The sequence below is a fragment of the Rhinolophus sinicus genome, chromosome 4, assembly GCF_057876585.1.
Source record: "Rhinolophus sinicus isolate RSI-liver-muscle chromosome 4, RSI-T2T, whole genome shotgun sequence".
Lineage (NCBI taxonomy): Eukaryota > Metazoa > Chordata > Mammalia > Chiroptera > Rhinolophidae > Rhinolophus > Rhinolophus sinicus.
This window is the reverse complement of record NC_142504.1, coordinates 84,797,904-84,817,097: the sequence shown is the minus strand read 5'-3', so window position 1 is coordinate 84,817,097 and position 19,194 is coordinate 84,797,904. Positions and strand designations below refer to the sequence as shown.

The window sequence follows — 19,194 nt, the reverse complement described above, 5'->3', positions numbered from 1 at the left end:
GTTCAGTGGGGGTAAAGACTGGAAGGAGAATTGTCGATTTGGTAAATACCATGTTTCCATGAAAATAAGCCCTAGCTGGACCATCAGCTCTAATGCGTCTTTTGGAGCAAAAGTTAATGTAAGACCCTGTCTTATATAAAACCCGTTATTATGTTATGTTATGTTACGTTACGTTATGTTATATAAGACCAGGTCTTATAGTAAAATAAGACAGGGTCTTATATTAATTTTTGCTCCAAAAGACGTGTTAGAGCTGATTGTCCGGCTAGGTCTTATTTTCGGGGAAACACGGTAGAAGGCCTCTGACAGCCAGCCACTGTAAGAGCTGTTTTTGTGGTGTCATAGGGAACCAACTGGATTGCGTTGAGTTGGGTAGTAAATCAGAGGTCAAAAGAAACTGGCTCATTTAGTGGAAGGTAGCGGGTGAAGTGAAAGGGGGAAGTAGGATCCAAGGAACCTTACCAGATGGGAAGACCTGAGCTTATATGGAGGGTTAGGGAGTAAAGATAAAGTTTAAAGATTTGAGAAAGGGAACAGATGATAACATGTGATCTAAGACGACTTCATTCATTTACTTATTCGTACAGCAAACGTTTGTTTGTACAAGGAGCAGTGATTCCACATTGAACAGGATCCACACGGTCCCGTTCTTCACAGAGCATATGCCAGTGTGAAATTCACCCAGTTGGAGAGTAACTATTCTAGAATAGGGTGTGAAATACAATTTCTTACAGAGGCACACATTTGGGGTGGGGGTGGAGGCACTAAACTAGTGTAGGCCTTAGGAAGAGGAGGAAGATTAAGCTGAGGTCAGAAGCTTAAGTTAGGTCATCAAAGGGTTGGCTTGGAGAGAAGTGCTTCAGGCAGGAATGGAGTATTTGAAGGCTAAGAGGTGAGAGAAAATGGAAAGCTAAAAAAAAAAAAAAAAAAGGGAGGGGGCTGGTGCATAGAGCACAGAGGGGTGTGTTGGCTAAAGCCAGAGATAAATAAGGCTCCAGTCACACAGATCTTTGTAAGCTGGGTTTAAGAACTTGGACTTTAACCTGAGGAAAATGTCAAACCCATGAGCTTAACTTCTAAGGAGGAGAGCGGCATGATCTGATTTTTCTCTTATAAGGATTTGAGCTGTGCTGGTATGAATGCATTAAAGGGGACAAGATTGGACTCTGGGAGACCGGGTAGAGGGAGTGGGATCAAGTGTACAGGTAAATTAAGTTTGACATGTTAGAGGAGGAGATAAAGGTGTTTGTGATTGCAAAAATGAGATGCATATGGAGAGGGAAGTTGAAGGAGGTTCATATCTGGTAAGGTGGGTGACTGAGTTATCGCTTTAGAGTGCGGAACTCTTTATGTGAACAAATCTTAGTGTGGAGTGGCCTGTTTCCTGGACTAACTTAAGAGATTTGGGTTTTGGCTTAGCACATACACGAGGTTTAGGAAAGGATTGTTGCTGGTATGGATGCTCCTGGTTCAGTAACTGCTTTGGGTCCGGCAGCTGCTGTTCGTTCTCTTACCAGCTGACTCATCAATGCCATTCTGATGTTGGATGTTAGACACCTTGGGAGAATATGGAGGGGTTTAGGAACAAGGGAGAAAATGCCAGGATTGGTCAGTGCATTAGTTATCTATTACTTTGTAACAAATTACTCCAACATTGAGGGGCTGAACACAGCAAACATATATCATCTCATAGTTTCTGTGGGCCAGGAATCTGGACATGGTTTGGCTGAATGCCCCTGGTTCAAGGTCTCTTACTAGGCACAAAGTGTTGGTCAAGGCATTGGGTGAAGGCTCTGTTGGAGGGGGAACTGCTTCCAAGTTTCCCTAGGTGGTTGTGAGGTTGTTAGATTGAGGGCCTCCGTCCTTTGCAGGTTGTCAGCTGGCGGCCTCACTCAGTTCCTTGATACATGGGCCCCTCCGTATTTTCTTTGCTGTATTTTCTTTGTCAGGAAAGAGTCATTAGGTTCAATCCACACTCAAAGGGATCGGGTGAGGCCTTCTTAGAAATTGCCTGTTTGAGCAGCATATGTAACTCAGTTATTTTAACATAAATGAATCTTAAGTCCTTTGGCCTGTGGGAAATGAGATATTTTTTGAAGCAAAAATTGATTCATTAACATCTGACAATGCTTAGTACCATGGAGATGTTATTCTTTTATGAATACATTTGAGTTCTATTAAACAATGTGGCAGAATGAGATAGTGAGGCGTTTATTCTGCAGCAATGTTTATCACTACTGCCTTTTAATGTTTATTAAAGGTAAAAATAGCCACGTCTGCGGATACTTTGAAAAGAGAAATTTCTAATCTAGGTTTGTAGTGTGTGTCTGTATATGGTAGATATTCCAAACACTAGTTGGAATTTGGGTGGGAACAAGATGCATTTTCTTCTGGAGGCAGGATTATAAAGGGTGGGTACATTTCTAACCCATCCTGGGACCAACGTGTTACTCACAGGAAGTCCTACAAGGTTTCTCAAGGCATTTGTGCTGTAGGCCTTCATTTCTGGTGGTCGTAGCTCTGGCCGCTCCTCTCCTCACGAGAGCCCCAGAGCCAAGGGCCCAGCGCCATGGAGACTGTGTGTCTGGAGCCAAAGCTGTGTGCAAAGAGGCCCCAGGGGCAAGATCCCAAAGCTGGCCCACTGCTTTGTCCACTATTGGAGCTCCATGTGGGCGTCCCTACCATTCCCCCAAGCCCATAGTAGTAGGATAACCTTGTTGTAAAGAAAGAGAAGGACAGCCAGGCTCCCAAAGATTGTTACTTTCCCAAAAGCTCACACGTCATTGTTGGAACTGAAGTGGACAGTTTTTGGAAGAGCTGAAATGTACACCTCGGGATATCTGACTGCACTGTGCCTGAGTTGAAGGAACTAATCATTGTTGCCCTGGCAAAATTGAAGATTTGGGGGAAATATAAGCTCCCTCTTCTTCAGCTTAAAAGGATAACAGAAGAGAGATGAAACTTTTTTTGCATAGCTTCAGATACAGTGAGGGTAATTACAAAAAGGCAGCTTTTTGTCTCATTGTAAAGAAACCAAAGCAAACCATTCTGAGCTGTAAACAATGAAACAAGTGGTCTTATAAGCACTCCTTTCATTACATGTTTTCCAAGCTGAGGGTTTCAAACCTGTTAAGGCTGGAGAAGGTGCTTTGCTTGGGAGACTGATCAGGCTTCTAATAGCCCTTTAAACCCAGCTGCTCTGTGCTGTGTTACAAACTTTGCAGTACTCTTGGTCACCCAGCCCAGAGACACACCTGCTTCTCCACCTGTCCCTTCTTCCACCCACACTCCTTTCTGTGACTTGTTTTCCCTTTCAAGCCTGCCTTTCATGTTTGTCTTAGCCTAAGTAGAAATGTGAAGGTGGGTGGGGAGCTGCGGGGAGACAAGTGGAAGGAGGTGCATTGCAGAGTGATTTTTCTAGAGCTCGGACTTCCTAGGTCATCTTTGGGAATTCTTAGAGAATCGGGAGCCCCTCAGGCTTGTGTATTTACAGTAGTCTTCTTTTGGTCAGTTATCCTGGTCTCCTTACGAAGCTGACTATTGTCACCACTGCCTCAGACTGCACTTTACCAGTTTAATCAGAACCGCCTGTCCCCGTTATTTCTTTCGTCTCTCTTTTTTTTTTTCATTTTCCCTTTGAATCTGTTTTTGTCTTCATTTTTGGAGGATAGAGTGATTCAGTATTTAAAAGACCTTTCTTTACATTTCTGTTTTTTTTGTCAAGATAATAACAAAGTGAGTAATGTTGTGATTTGAGTTGAAGATCAGGTCAATTGAAGCTTGAAATTAGGTTTTCTGAAGGTACCTACAATGCCATTAACGTGCCATTGGAAAATTGAGTTTATGTCAATTATTACTAGGTGTTTTTACCTCAGATCTTGGGATCACTGGAGAATTTCAGGTAACACCCCAATGTTATTTTTCTCTAGTCTGTAAATCCTATTGGGCTAACTTGATTGGTTATGTTTCATGGGCATACTTGTTTCTGGTCATCTCAGAACCGGGCAGAGTTTGGTTTAAGCTATAGCAAAAACCCTCCACAAGTAAAATAAGAAAGATAGCTTAAAGGATGTTCTTTGAAAAGATAAACAAAATTGATAAACCTTTAGCTAGACTCACCAAGGAAAAGAGAGAGGGCTCAAGTAAAATCAGATGCGAAAGAAGAGAAATTACAACTGATACCAAAGAAATACAAAGGATTGTAAGAGACTACTGTGAACAGCTATGCACTAGCAAATCGTACAACTCAAGAGATGGATAAATTTTTAGACACATGCAATCTTCCAAAACTGAATCATGAAGAAATAGAAAATCTGAATAGACTGAGATTGAGTCAGTCATCAGAAAACTCCCAAAAAACAAAAGTCCCAGCCGAGATTACTTTACTGGTGAATTCTCCCAAGTATTCAAAGAAGATTTAATATCTATCTCAAATTCTTCCAAAACATTGAAGAGGAGGGAACACTTCTGAACTCATTTTACAAGGCCAGTATTACCCTGATACCAAAACCAGAAGACATCACAAAAAAAGAAAATTACAGGTCAATATCCCTGATGAACACAGATACAAAGATCCTCAACAAAATATTAACAAACCAAATTCAACAATACATTAAAAGAATCATGCAACATGCTCAAGGGGGATTTATTCCAGGGGTGGTTCAACATCTGCAAATCAATCAACATGATAGACCACATTCATAAAATGAAGGATCAAAATCATATGATCATGTCAGTAGATGTAGAAAAAGCATTTGATAAAATTCAACATGCATTTATGATAAAACCTCTCTACCAAGTGGGTATAGACTGAATGTACCTCAGCATAATAAAGGCCATATATGAGAAGCTGACAGCTAACATCATACTCAGCAGTGAAAGGCTGAAAGCTTTTCCTTTAAAATCAGGAACAAGACAAGGATACCCATTCTTTCTTCCAAGATGGTATTGGAAGTCTTAGAGCAATTAGGCAGGAAGAAGAAAGAAATAAAAGCACAAAGAAATTGGAAAGGAAGATGTTAAACTATCACCATTTGTGGATGACATGATTTTATATATACAAATCTGTAAAGACTCCACCAAAAACTGTCAGAACTAATAAATGAGTTCAGTAAAGTTGCAGCATTAAAAATCAAAATGCAAAAATCTGTTGTGTTTTTATACATTAACAATGAACCATCAGAAAGAGAAAAAAAAAAAAAAAATCTCATTCACAATTGCATCAAAAAGAATAAAATACCTGGGAATAAGTTTAACCAAGGAGTTAAAAAACCTGTACACTGAAAACTATAAGACATTGATGAAAGAAATTGAATAAGACACAAATAAATGGAAAGATATTTTGTGCTCATGGATAAGAAGAATTAATATGTTAAAATGTCCATATTACCCAAAGGAATCTACAGATTCAATACAATTCCTATCAAAATCCCAGTAGCATTTTTCACAGAAATATAACAAACAACCCTAAAATTTGTCTGGAACCATAAAAGATCCCAAACAGCCAAAGCAATCTTGAGAAAGCAGAGTAAAGCTGGAGATTTCAAACTATATTATAAAGCTATAGTAGTCAAAACAATATGGTATTGACATAAAAACGGACATGTAGATCAATGGAATAGAATAGAGAGCCCAGAAATAAACCCATGCATATATGGTCAATTAATTTATGACAAAGGAGGTAAAAATATGAAATGGTGGAAAGGACAGTCTCTTTAATAAATGGTGTTGGGAAACTGGACAGCCACATGCAAAGAATGAAACTGAATCACTACCTTACACCATACACAAAAATTAATTCCAAATTGGTTAAAGACTAGAATGTAAGACTGGAAACAGTAAATGTCTAGAAGAAAACATGAGCAGTAAGCTCCTTGACCTTGGTCTTAGCTATGCTTTTATGGAACTGACTTCAAAGGCAAGAGCTACAAAAGCAAAAATAAACAATGGGACTACATCAAACTAAAAAGTTAGTACACAGCAAAGGAAACCATCAAGAAAATGAAAAGGCAACCTACTGAATGCGAGAAGATATTTGCAAATCATACATTTGATAAGGGCTTAATATCTAAAATATATAAAGAACTTCTACAATTCAATAACAACAATAGAAACAATCTAAAAATGGGCAAAGGATCTGAACAGACGTTTTTACAAAGAAGACATACAAATGGCCAATAGGTACTTAAAAGATGCTCAACGTCACTAATCCTGAGGGAAATGCAAATCAAAACCACAATGAGACATCACCTCACTCTTGTCGGAATGGCAATTGTCAAAATGACAAGAGATAACAAATGTTGGGGAAGATATAAGGAAAAGAGAACCCTTGTGCACTGTTGGTGGGAATGTAAACTGGTGCAGCCACTATGGAAAGCAGTATGGAGGTTCCTCAAAAAATTAAAAATAGAGTTACCGTATGATCCAGTAATTCTATTTTTGGGTATTTATCCAAAGAAAATGAAAACACTAATTTGAAAGATATATGCATCCCTATGTTCATTGCAGCATTTTTTATAATAGCCAAGATATGGAAACAACCTGTGTCCTTCAATAGGTGAATGGATAAAAAAGATGTAGTAACACACAAACACACACTCACACACACACACACAGACAGAGGAATTTAGTCAGCCATAAAATGAATGAAATTTTACCATTTGTGACATGGATGGACCTTCAGGGTATTATGCTAAGTGAAATAAATCAGGCAGAGAAAAACAAATGCCGTATGATTTCACTTACGTATGTCATCTAAAAAAACAACAAGAATGAAAACAAAACCAATCCCACAGATACAGAGAACAGATTGGTGATTGCCAGAGGGAGGAGAGGACTTGCGGGGGTGAACGAAATGGGTGAACAGGATCAAGAGGTACAAACTTCCAGTTATAAAATAAGTAAGTCACGGGATAAAATGTACAGCATGGTGAATATAGTCAATAATACTGTATTGCAAAATTGAAACTTGCTAAGAAAGTAAATCTTAAAAGTTTTTCCCACAAGAAGGAAACTTGTAATTTTGTATGATAACAGATGGAACATATATTTAGTATGGGGATCATTTTGTAATATATACAAATGTTGAGTCACGTACACCTGAAACTAACATGCCAATTACATTATGTCAATGTAATGTCAATTATATCTCAATTAAAAATAAAACAAAAACATTTTTATACAGCATTTGGCTAGAAAAGTCTTTATAACATCTTTATAGTTAAATAGCTATATGAGGATTGTTACTATAACATATCTTGATTGAAATAGCTTGTGTTTTATTTTTGAGTATTTGAGGTTTGCTAGTCTTAATATGACTTTACTGAAACCATGTTACCTATATTGCCTGCCTGTTAATTGGTTAATTGCTCAGAAATGACTTGTAATTGTAATGCAATTTCCAGCTTGACTCAGAGAAGGAAAAACTGGACTTTATTTTCGTTTGAATCAAGAGACATAAGGAATGATAAGATGCCTTGTTTATTGATTCGAAAATAGTCTCTAGCTTTGGAAATCTTCGCAATTCGTTTCCCACATAGTGTTCTCTTTTCTCCTGCTTGTTTTACAGTCATTTTCCTTCCGTGAATAATAAGTTTAAATTGTGAAAAGTATTTTAATTGTGAAAGCACAAGGAAATTGAGGATAATTTTAAAACATATAGTTCAGATTTGTCTCACTTTTATTTTCTTCTCATTAATGAGAGAATTCTTAAGTGGATCGAGATTCATTTCTTAGTCACCTTATGTACTCTGAGGTCATTAATTTTCCTAAGTTATATAATGTTTCCTGGGGTGTTTATTTATGGTTTGATTTTTTTAGTCAGTAATTTCGTTAAGTAGATTTCCCTACTGATTTCGATTTTAAAACTGTTTTTATTGCCTACAATCTTCCTTCCCTGATTCCCTCATTTCCTTCTAATTTTACTTTTCTCCAATGTGGTTTATCACTCCTCACTCTTTGGGCTCATGTCATGCATTAAAGAAGCTATACGTTTATTTTAAGTCAATAACAGTGAATGAACAAATGGCAGTGCTGATAGCTATATTTGATAGTATTTTCATATTCCTAGATCCAGGGTCTATTTGTTGAATTATCAGCTAGGTTTAAACTATCTTGAACTGATGATCTGGTCGTTGCAAAAGTACTTCTGATGTTTTAGGTAGTTTATGCTTCTTCAGGGTTTTGGTTTTTACAGAGGAACCCTTAGAGCCCGTTAGTTTCTGGTACTGCTTGGCGCATGGTAGGCATTTAATAAATATTTGTTGAATAAACATGTCTCCACGCTGAACATCTTTAATAAAATTGTTGGAAAAGTCAAATTTGGTTTAAAAATATTTCATGTTGATCAGTATTAAAACACAAATAATCTTCAAAAATAGCTTAAAACTTTTAAGCTGCAGAGTGGAAGTGGTAAAGGACCTGTTGTAAAGAATTTCTTGTTAATGTTTAGTGTCTGCATCAGCAGAGCTTTTGCTGTTGGCTAAGATCTGAACTAGATCTGCACTGTATATGACCACTGTATGTGGCTTCTTGGTAGAATGGGATTCTGAACATAGAATTCTTTCATTCTCTTTATTCTTTAGTCAGCCCCTGGCTTACTTGAAAGATGAGTACACTTGAAACCTATGTAATTTGACTAACCATTGTCACCCCAATAAATTTTAATTAAAAAAAAAAAAGAAAGATGGGGAGGAGAATATTATAGGTTGGTAATTATTTTGCCCTGCAGATTTCCTGGAGCCCATACCTGGCTTTGAGTTATTATCACCATGGTACGATAACTCTGTTTAAATAGTACTTTGACATAAAGTGAATCATTTGTTTTACAGCCTGGCATAGCCTAGAAGTTTGCTATTTTTTGTGTTTAACCCAACTCATACTTTGGTCCTAGACAAAGTATGAACTGTATTTCATATACAGTCTGGCCCTAGCCTAATCCAGGGGTTTATAACATGATTATGGGAGATAATTAGCTTTACCAACTTGGATGAGTAATTTGGGAATTTGTTGAATAAGAGGTAAGATGTGGAAAAGAAAACCTTTAAGCATCTGAAATAGATGTTTAAAAGATTATTGTGAGTTCTTAGAAATTCAGAGATACCTGATTCAGATATCTGTAGTTAATCTCAAGGGGCATATGTAAGCGGTATTTTGCTTTTTTTCATATGGTTTGTTTTCTTAATTTCCTGTGGATAATACAGGAAACCATTTTATTTCCTGTAACTTTTAAGTGCCCGTTCAGACTTCCTCCTCCACCTTGCATTAGTGGAAATCTGGTTTATCCCTTCTATTGTCACTTCCCTCATAACTTTTTGCATTGAAGATTTTTCTTTTTCTTTGTCCCTTCCTCTCCTCTATGACTTTCAGCCATTGCTTCTTCCCAACTTGCTGCCCCTCAGAGTCATTCAGACATGTGCTTGAATCCTGATTTTTAAATTCTATCTATGCCACTTCTGAGTTTGTTTCTTTATCTTATAATGGGGAAAGTTGTACCTATATTCTGGGGTGCTGTATTAGTTTTCTAGGGCTTCCATACACATTACCACACACTGAATGGCTTAAAAACAACAGAAATGTATCATTGCACAGCTGCGGGGGCCAGAAGGCTGAAATCAAGGTATTTGCAGGGCTGTGCTCCCTCTGGAGGCTGTAGAAAAGAATCCTGCCTTGCCTCCAGCCTCAGGTGCCTGTTGACATGCCTTGGCTTCCTAGGCTGGTGGCCACGTCGCTCCAATCTCTGCTTCCATCTTCACATTGCTTTCTCGTGTGTGTGTGTGTCTGTGTGTATAAAATCCCCTTCTGCCTTTCTCCTATCTGAGCATTTGTCATAGGATTTAGGGTCTACCCAGATAATCCAGGATGATCTCTTCTCAAGATCCTTAACTTAATTATGTCTGCAAAGACTTCTTTTCCAAATAAGATAACTTTCACAGGTTCTGGGAATTAGGATGTGCACATATCTTTTTGGGGGCCCCCATCCAACCTGCTACATGTAGGTGGTTATAAAAACTAAATGAAATGTAATTATACATCTACATGTGCATATTTAAATATATTTATATATGACACTTAGCGCAGTGCCTGGCCAAAGTAAGTACTCAGTAAATGTTAGTTCATTTCCATTGTCTTCAGAAACCTGTGCCTTCCCACATTCTACATCCTGGGATGATTTCGGCGGTTAGTGCTCAATTCAGAACATTCCCAGTTCACCGTCCCCTGCTCATGTCCCTGTGGTGACCATCAGGAAATCTGGTCTGTGTCTTCCATCTTCACCTGCTTGGCAACGCCCCGGGTGTCCTCATAGCTGTGGCCTGTTCTCCTTTGTACTTCTCTAGACCACAGTGTCCGAACCTCCCTCTTCTGGCACTTTCTCACCTCTGTTAACATTATTTCTCATCTTCACAATGGCCTCTAGTCCTCTCCCCCTCCTTTCTGTTTCTTTCACATCATCCATCCATCCAGTTGGACCTTTACAACTTATTTTCCATTGCTACCCAATCCTTCTCTTTTGGACTGTTAGTCCCTGGATATGCTCTGTACCTGTGCACCTCAGAGCCTCTGCGTATACTGTCCCATGAATGGAAATGTGTTTTTTTTTTTTTAATTTTTTCAATTTTTATTTTTTATTAGTTTCAGGTGTACAAAGCAATGTAATAATTAGACATTTATATGCCTCACAAAGTGATACCGTCCCCTCACTCCCCCTCCACTAATCTACTACCCCTCCAATGGCTTATATTGCTATTAAAATATTGACTGGGGCAGCCCGGTGGCTCAGTTGGTTAGAACGCGAGCTCTTAAAAGCAATGTTGCCCGTTCAGTTCCCACATGGGATGGTGGGCTGCACCCCCTGCAACTAAAGATTGAAAACAGCAACTGGACTTGGAGCTGAGCTGCGTCCTCCACAACTATATTGAAGGACAACGACTTGGAGCTGATGGGCCCTGGAGAAACACACAGTTCCCCAATATTCCCCAGTAAAATTTATTTTAAAAAAAACACATTGACTATCTTCACTATGCTGTACTGTACAACCCGTGGCAATGCACACATGTGCGCGTGCGCGCACACACGAGGTCTGACAGGTTGTGAACCCATCCTAGAAAAAGTGCTACATACCTCATTGCTGAATATCACTATCGTCACCTTCAAAGTACTCCCCTTGGGAAGCTATGTACCGACGCCAGCACCTAGTCCACTCTTCAAAGCCATTTTGGAACTCTCTTTCTGGAATGGCCATCAGAGCTGTCATCATATTACCCCTGATATTCTGAATGTCATCAAAATGTCTTCCTTTCAATATTTCCTTTATCTTCGGGTAAACAAAGAAGTCATTGGGGACCAGAGCAGGTGAGAATGGAGGGTCTTCCAGTTACTTGTTTACTGGCTAAAAACTCCCTCCCAGACAGTGCTGTGTGAGCTGGTACATTGTTACGATGCAAGAGTCATGAATTGTTGGTGAAAAGTTCAGGTTGTCTAACTTTTTCACGCAGCCTTTTCAGCACTTCCAAATAGTAAACTTGGTTAACCGTCCAGTTGGTACAAATTCATAAGGAATAATCCCTTTGATATCAAAAAAGTTAGCAACATCGTTTTGACTGTTGATTTGGACTGATGGAGTTTTTTGGTCATGGAGAATTGGCTGACTTCCATTGTTCACTTTGTTGCTTTGTTTCAGGGTCGTGTTGGTATACCCATGTTTCATCAGTGATAACATGGCCCCAAACATCGTCTTGCCTCGCCAAAGGGTCTTGGCAAACTTCGACTTTCTTTGCTTTTGTTCATCAGTGAGCTCCTTCGGACCATTTTTGCACACAGCTTTCTTATGCCAAGATTTTCAGTTAAGATTTTTCTATCGATGTGTCCTTGGTCAGCTGACAATTTTGACGCACAATTTGACGAATTTTTGCAATGTTTCATCAGTTCTGCTCATTACTGGCCGCCCTGACCTCTCTTCATCAGTGATACATTTTCTCCTCTCAGAAAAACGTTTAGTCAATTTGTGCACTGCCATTTTCTTCATGGCATTATCCCCATAAACTTAGACTAATATATCTGTGCTTTCACTTCCACTCTTGCCAAGTTTAACAAGAAATTTAATGTTTGTTCATTGCTCTAATTTAAGCTCAGACATTCTTGCGATGCCACACAAAAACACGCAACGACAATAATGAACGCCACTCAGCAAGACACTGCCACATATTGACACAAACACAGCTGTGAGATACTGATATACTAAGGTTATGAAACCTTACTGAGCTGTTTGTGCAGTGCTGCCAATGTAAGTGCACAGTGGCAAGTTTGTCAGATTTGTGTGTGTGTGTGTGTGTGTGTAATTATAGTTGACATTCAATAGTATTCTACTTTAGCTTCAAATGTATAACGTATTGGTCAGGCATCTACAGGATTACAAGTGATCCCCCTGATAAGTCCAGTGCCCATCTGGCACCCTACATAATTTTTCAACATTATTGATTATATTTCCCATATTGTATTTCATATTCCTGTGACTAAATTATGACTACTAATGTGCACTTTCTAATCCCTTCACCTTTTTCCCCCATCCCTACCCCCCCTCCCACTTAGCTACCATCAGTTTTTTCTCTGTATCTCTCAGTCTATTTCTGTTTAGTTTGCACATTTATTCTGTTCTCTAGATTCCACATGTAAGTGAGATCATGTAGTATTTATCTTTCTCAGTCTGACTTATTTCACTTAGCATAATATTCTCTAGGTCCATCCATGTTGTTGCAAATGGTAAGATTTCATTGTTTTTTTATGGCTGAGTAATACTCCATTGTATAAATGTACCACAAATTCTTTATCCAATCGTCTAATAATGGGCATTTTGGTTATTTACATATCTTTCTTGGCTATTGTGGGAAATGGGTTTTTTTCTTCTTATAGTGCCGTAAGTTTAAATTTACTCTTTTCTACCTCACTCAGACCACTGTCATGCGTAGCTCCCTCTTTTTTTCAAAAAATAAAAAAAATCTTCCCTTGACCTTGCTCTCACTTATTTTTTCTGAAACTTAACTGCTTTCATTTTGTCACTATCCAGTTAACTCTTAACTGTTTTCCTTTTGTTTTCCTTACTTTCTGGAGAGTGCTGTTTTAAAGATTGACAGTGATCTCCTAGCTGCATTTTTAAGAGGACTAATGGTATGATGGTAAAGAGCTAGAATGTTGGAGCCAAACTATCGATTTGTAGCTTCACCACTTGCTAATAACTGTATGACCTTGAGCAACTTACGTAACTCCATGCTTCAATTTCTTTATCTGTAAAATGGGAATGATATTAGTACCTACTTTATAGGGTTGCTTGTAGGGATTAAATAGGTTAGTATATGTAAAGTTTTTTTAAGGATGCCTGGCCAGTATGCACCGATTTTCAGTTGTTGTTTTTTTTAAGCTATTGTTTTTTATTGTTTCTTCTTAGCCTCCATGGCATTTGACATGGTCGATTGTTGCCCCTTCCTTCCTTCTTCAGAGCATTGAAGCGCAGACTAATTTATCTTGGGGTCTTTTGTCTTTGCGTCTCCTCTTTGCGGTCTGTCTCCACATCCGCATCTGAACTTCACCTTCTTATCTCCTTTCTGGATAAATTTTCTTGTGGTAATTCACCACCGTAGTTCTCACTTTTACTTTGATATGAATGTGTCCCAAATTGTATTTCTAGCCCCCCTTTTTTTTATCTCCAGACCTATTTTTATAACTGCATGCCAGAATGTCTAACCAACATGATCGCCCTCAAAATTAGCTCTTCACTTGCTGTACCTTTTTTTAAGGGACCTGTGGCAGTGTTTCATAATGGTTAGGCTCATGATAACAGGATCAGAGGTTATGTTGTGTTTGAGTCCTTTGGAGCTCAGGAAACCTTCCCAAATCACTGTAGACCGGCATATTCTCCTTGTCTTGAATACTTACTGCACTTTCGCTGAACAAAGTGGATGTGGAAAAGGGTGGGGAGACACAGTAATAGCAAATGCATTCCTTAATTTTCTTAGTTGAAAATGAGACAAGTTCATAAACCCGGGGTAGGATGCCTAGAAGCTGTTGTAAACTGTTGATTATTGAAGGTTTTTTTTGTTTTTGTTTTTTTTAAGTTGTCATAGTTTTTCTTCCCCTGGAAAGCAGAACTGGTAAATAAATTAAATTTATGTCTCACAATGCAGAGGCAAATAGCAAATGAACTAAATTCGAGACATAATGCAGCATGATTTAATTAAGCAATGGTAGTTTTTAGTGTATTTCTGAGTTGTATTGAGACCAAAGGGCTAGGCTGGGAAAGATTTCCCAATTTGTTTTCCGATAATATTGTTTCTTATAAGTTGAAATAGCAATTTTAGACAAGGATGTCTCTCATTTATTGGCTTGCCAATAAGACATTTTTATATTAATGATATTAGGCATATAGTTACTCGAGTGTGGGTTAACTTAGTTTTATGACATTTGTAAGTCAGAAAATTGGAACCATTCTCGCACTGCTTTAGTATGCCAAGCAGCACTCTGATGTCTGTTTCGTCTTGTTAGCATGACTCTGTTTAAACACAGCTTCATTCCCTAATGGGTTTTGATCTTTAGGGATTAAACCCTTGAGGACCCAAAGAATGTAACTCAATTAGCTGTACTTGATTTAAAATAAACTAATAGATTTTCCATTTGGAGAAGTTGGTGTTTCACTTTCCTTTATTCTTCTCCATCAATCTGATGAATAGTAAATGCATTCTTTTGGTAAATGGTTCACCTTTGTCACAGGTACCGTCAGTGATCTACTTTTTCTTAATAGTTTTGTAACCTGATAGTTTGAAAGTTTTTAGAAAAATTGACTTTGATTATTCTTTTTTATCCAGATTTTTTTTTTTGCTCCATAAATTTGACTTGATTTCAAGATGTCAGAATTTTTTTTTATAAGTATGTATGTTTTTTCTAAGTAGGTACTTTTTTTAATAAAGCAAAAGCTATGTGGTTTAAAAAAATTCTGTTTCCAGGACACACAATAATGCACATACATTCTTACCAAGCATACCCTTGCTTAGGGCAGTAGTATTTCCCGAAGTCTGGGAAACAATATTGGCTTTGGATTACCCCTTGGCTCAATTCTGCTATTTCAAGATCAGTCTTCTTTTTCCAGTTTGGTGCATAACAAATATAAAAAAGGTATGTACATCACTGATAACAAGTTTCATGTGCACCTTTAGGATTAGATGATCCAAGGTGTTGTAAACCAATAGGCATTAGTAATCTACCTGATGTCTTTTTCCTGCATCATTTCAATTGAACTTGAGATCTTGGTTTAGTTTGAATTGCTAATGTTAGTTTGGCTTTTATTGAAAATTTTCCCACAGTTTTGGTTGGCGGTTGTTTTTGTTTTCCATTTTGTCTCTTCTTTCTTTTAAAGTCCACTCAAGAGCAGAGACATAATGAGAACATGTGCTGTTTGTAACCTGTACAACAAATGCAAGCTTAAACAAGTTAAATCTAATTATAGGACTGCTTTCTGGAGAGGATGTAGACATACTCTTGGAAATGATTGAAGTAAAGTTTATGTGAAACCTAGATTTCTGTTTCTCCATTATGAATTGAATGTGAAAGGAGAAGTGTTATTTTACTTTGCCTCTCTACTAGTTTTATTCTGCTCATTTTGTAGTTTGAGCAAGTTCAAACTTACATAAGAAATGGGAAAGGAGGTAGTAAACAATACATTTTGCTCATCGTTCTGTATTATCATGAGGAAGTAGGACAGGGCCCAGAAAATTAGTTGTCGTTTTCAATTTTTTCATTTGGCATTCATTTTTCGAGAATGTTATGAGTGTGTTCAGAGGCAACTTAACTGATGAGTCATTAACTGAGCCTTGCGCTGTGTTGGTTTTGCCATGATAATGAGCCGCCTTCTCTTTTCTGAATGGAGTGTATGATTTTTGGGGTTTATGCTTGGAGAATTTAGAGTAGAAGGGGTTTTAGAGAACATCAAGTGTAATATTGCCTTTTCCAGAGTTATGTACTGCTCTAGCAGAATCAGAACCAAGAGAGGAAAGATCTTTTGACTTTAATTCTGTGCCTCTCTGAGGAGATGTGGCATCTCAAAAGGCAGGGATTTTTGTTATCTTTGTCAATTTACCAGTTTTTCCCAACAAAAACAAATTAGGGACCTATTTATGAAGCACCACAAAGAACGAAATTGACCAACTTAAAAAAATGCACATTGATTTTGATTTCGTCTGCTTTTACAATCCTGGTAGGTAGATTTGGGATTTGAAGGGAGTGTAAAGGTTCAAGTAATTAACTCTTACAGAGAAATTAGAAAAATAGATACTGACTATAGATAATTCTACCCCACACCTATCCAACACATTGACAATTTGCAAGGATATCCATACCAGATATTATGGTGATTTGATATATTTACAATTAGATAAGACATTCTCATCTTTGTGGCGTTTTGGGTTTGAGAGTATTAATATACAATTAGAGAAAGTGAATTTTATAATTATATGATTGCATACTTGTAATAAAATGCCTCTTTGAAGTTTCTAAGTATATTTTATAGCAGAAAATCATTTATGGGTTTCATTTCCTTTCATTAAAAGAATTCATTATGATATTTCTGTTTGTTTAGTCTCATTCTATTTGATGGATATTACTACTTTAATTTTTTTCATTTTTATTGTTTTTGAAAACGTTTGTTTTTGTAAGTTTTTGATAATAGGAAATTATGATTTTAATTTCTGTGTTCCCTTTGGACTCGCTAATTGAGTCAGTTTGGCCTTATTGGACAGTTTCCCAATTCTGAATATTTTATTAAATTTAAAAAAAGCTTACTGAGTCATAACATTCTCTCTCTCTCTCTCTTTCTTTCTAGCCAACACATATCTCTTTATGGTACAAGCTCGAGGGATAATGTTGAGAGAAAATGTGAAAACAATAGGACATATGATCAGGCTTTATACAAATAAAAACACTACCCTCAACGGTACAGGTAAGATTGCTTCCTGTTTAATCTTGCTTTGCTTCTGCCTCTTATCCTTGTAGTCATGAAGCAGCAAACCAAATTTCTCAAGCCCTGGTTTTGCCTGCAGCTAACTCCCTGTTAATGACGAGGGTATCTCCTCATAAGTGTGCTGGGAAATTCTTTTACTGCTGAGCCAGGACCGTCATGTATTCTGTTCTTGGGTATGTAAAAACATGGTCACAAAGGTGATGAGGGTTTTGTACAAAGATACTTAAGTTAATTCTTGCAAAGATAAACAAACAAACAAAAAAAAAACAGCTTGTATGTTTTTAATTCACCTATTGCATTTAAGAGAAATTACAAAAAGAATAATTTATTCATATTTGCCCTTCTGTCCCCATTCTTTATGCTCATTCTAATTCCTAAAGTATTTTTTCCAATTATGTTTAGAAAATACTTATTACTTTTAATTATAGAAGGTTCTTAATAATTTTATGGACTTTTTAGGGGGTAGTGGAGAAATTATATGAAATTGTAGATGAATAGCTGCTCTTGTCTTTTTAAAATATTGTCTGGAAGAAGAATGTCTATTAGAACCACATAAAGTTAAAATTTAAGTAATAGGCCAAACTAATGACTTAATGATGGTAGAATTGATGTAAATAGGTTTAACTGTTATGGAAGAATACTTATTTTCCTCTCTGGCAGTGTTTCCACATTGTCTCCGAGTATTATGAGGTATCATTTTAAAGGGTTCAGTGGCTGATTGCCAGTTGTTGAACCTTCTATATTCTCATTTTAAACAGTTAAAATTAAAGATTTAATTTGTATCCACAGTTCTTCATTATGCCACTGAAACTACACACACGCACGCACACACACAACACACTCACTCCACTAATACAAAGTCCCTATCTCCTAACCATAGATATTTTTTCTTAAGATGCATGTTAAGGTGGGTAATAGTTTTAGACCCTTGTAAAAAATTTAAGACTGTAACATACAGATTCTTAATTTAATTTCACACATGCTTCTGCAAAATCCGTTCTGGTCATTTGCCTAATTGGTGTTATGATATCAGAAATCAAAACACTGTTATTTGTTTTCTTCTATTTAACTTTAAAGAAATGTCTTTTAGAAAGACTGTCTCATGGTAGTAGACATTCTATTAGTACAGTAAAAGTCTCATTAACTTGTCTTGTGCATTAATTGGTCTTCTGAGTAGTAGGTCAATTTTTGGAGAAATTTAAACATTTAAAAGCTACTTTGGGACTTGCCCTGGTTGAATAAGTTAATTGTGAAAGTGTTCATTAAAGGTTAATTCAACTGAACAGAGATATTAAGCATCTTTAGGTTACTCTGTTTGTATAAATAAGTACTAAGAAATTTGTACAATAATCAAGTTCTTTTCCTGTAGCATGAATGAGTTATATGAGGTGTGATCAAAAATTGTGTTTGTTTAAACACAATGTTTAAATTGAAAAGAAAATTATTACAGTAAAAGACACATTGCCATTAATCCCCTTCAAAATACTCCCCCTCGCTTTGAACACCTATCCCATTGTTCTTGCCATTTTCTGAAGCAGTTCTGGAAGTCCTCTTTTGTGAGTGTCTTTAGTTGCGCTATTGTGGTTGCCTTGGTGTGCTGAATCAGTTCAAAACGTTTTCCTTTCGTGGTCATTTTGACTTTGGGGAAGAGCCAGAAGTCACATGATGCCAGATCTGGTGAATAAGGTGAATGAGGACACACTGTAATATTTGTGTTTGACAAATTGCCATATACCAGAAGCAATGTGTGACATGGAGCCTTTTCGTTGTGATCAACAAATATGGTGAATGCTGCTGCCAACCAATGGTAAGGCAGGGATCTTCAATACAGGAAGTGGCGTGTCAAACCTTAGTAGCAGTGTGTGACAGGTTTCAACTTGTTTGGTGCAGTCAGTCAGGTGGGAGCTATGGTTGAGAGAAAGTATGTTTTAAAGTTTGCCACAAATCATCCTCCATCATGACAATGCTCCGTGTTACACATCGCTTCTGGTACGGCAATTTCTGTCAAATAAAAGCATTATGGTGTGTCCACTTCTACCTTATTCACCAGATCTGGCATCGTGAGACTTCTGGATCTTCTCCTTTCATGTTTACCATTTTGAATCGATTCAGGACATGGACCAGGCAGCCACGACAGTGCAACTAAGGACACTCACGAAAGAGGACTTCCAGAATTGCTTCAGAAAGTGGCAAGA

General features: G+C 37.4%; 1 protein-coding gene across 2 annotated transcripts in view; it reads left to right on the top strand.

The window, feature by feature from the left end:
- Positions 1-19,194, top strand: part of B4GALT6 (beta-1,4-galactosyltransferase 6) — a 60,978-nt gene that overhangs the window by 6,167 nt on the left and 35,617 nt on the right. For both annotated transcript variants that reach the window (XM_019741268.3, XM_074340196.2), the window contains exon 2: positions 16,862-16,978. In XM_019741268.3, coding sequence (XP_019596827.1) covers positions 16,862-16,978 — 117 coding nt within the window. The remainder of the gene's footprint in view (positions 1-16,861; positions 16,979-19,194) is intronic.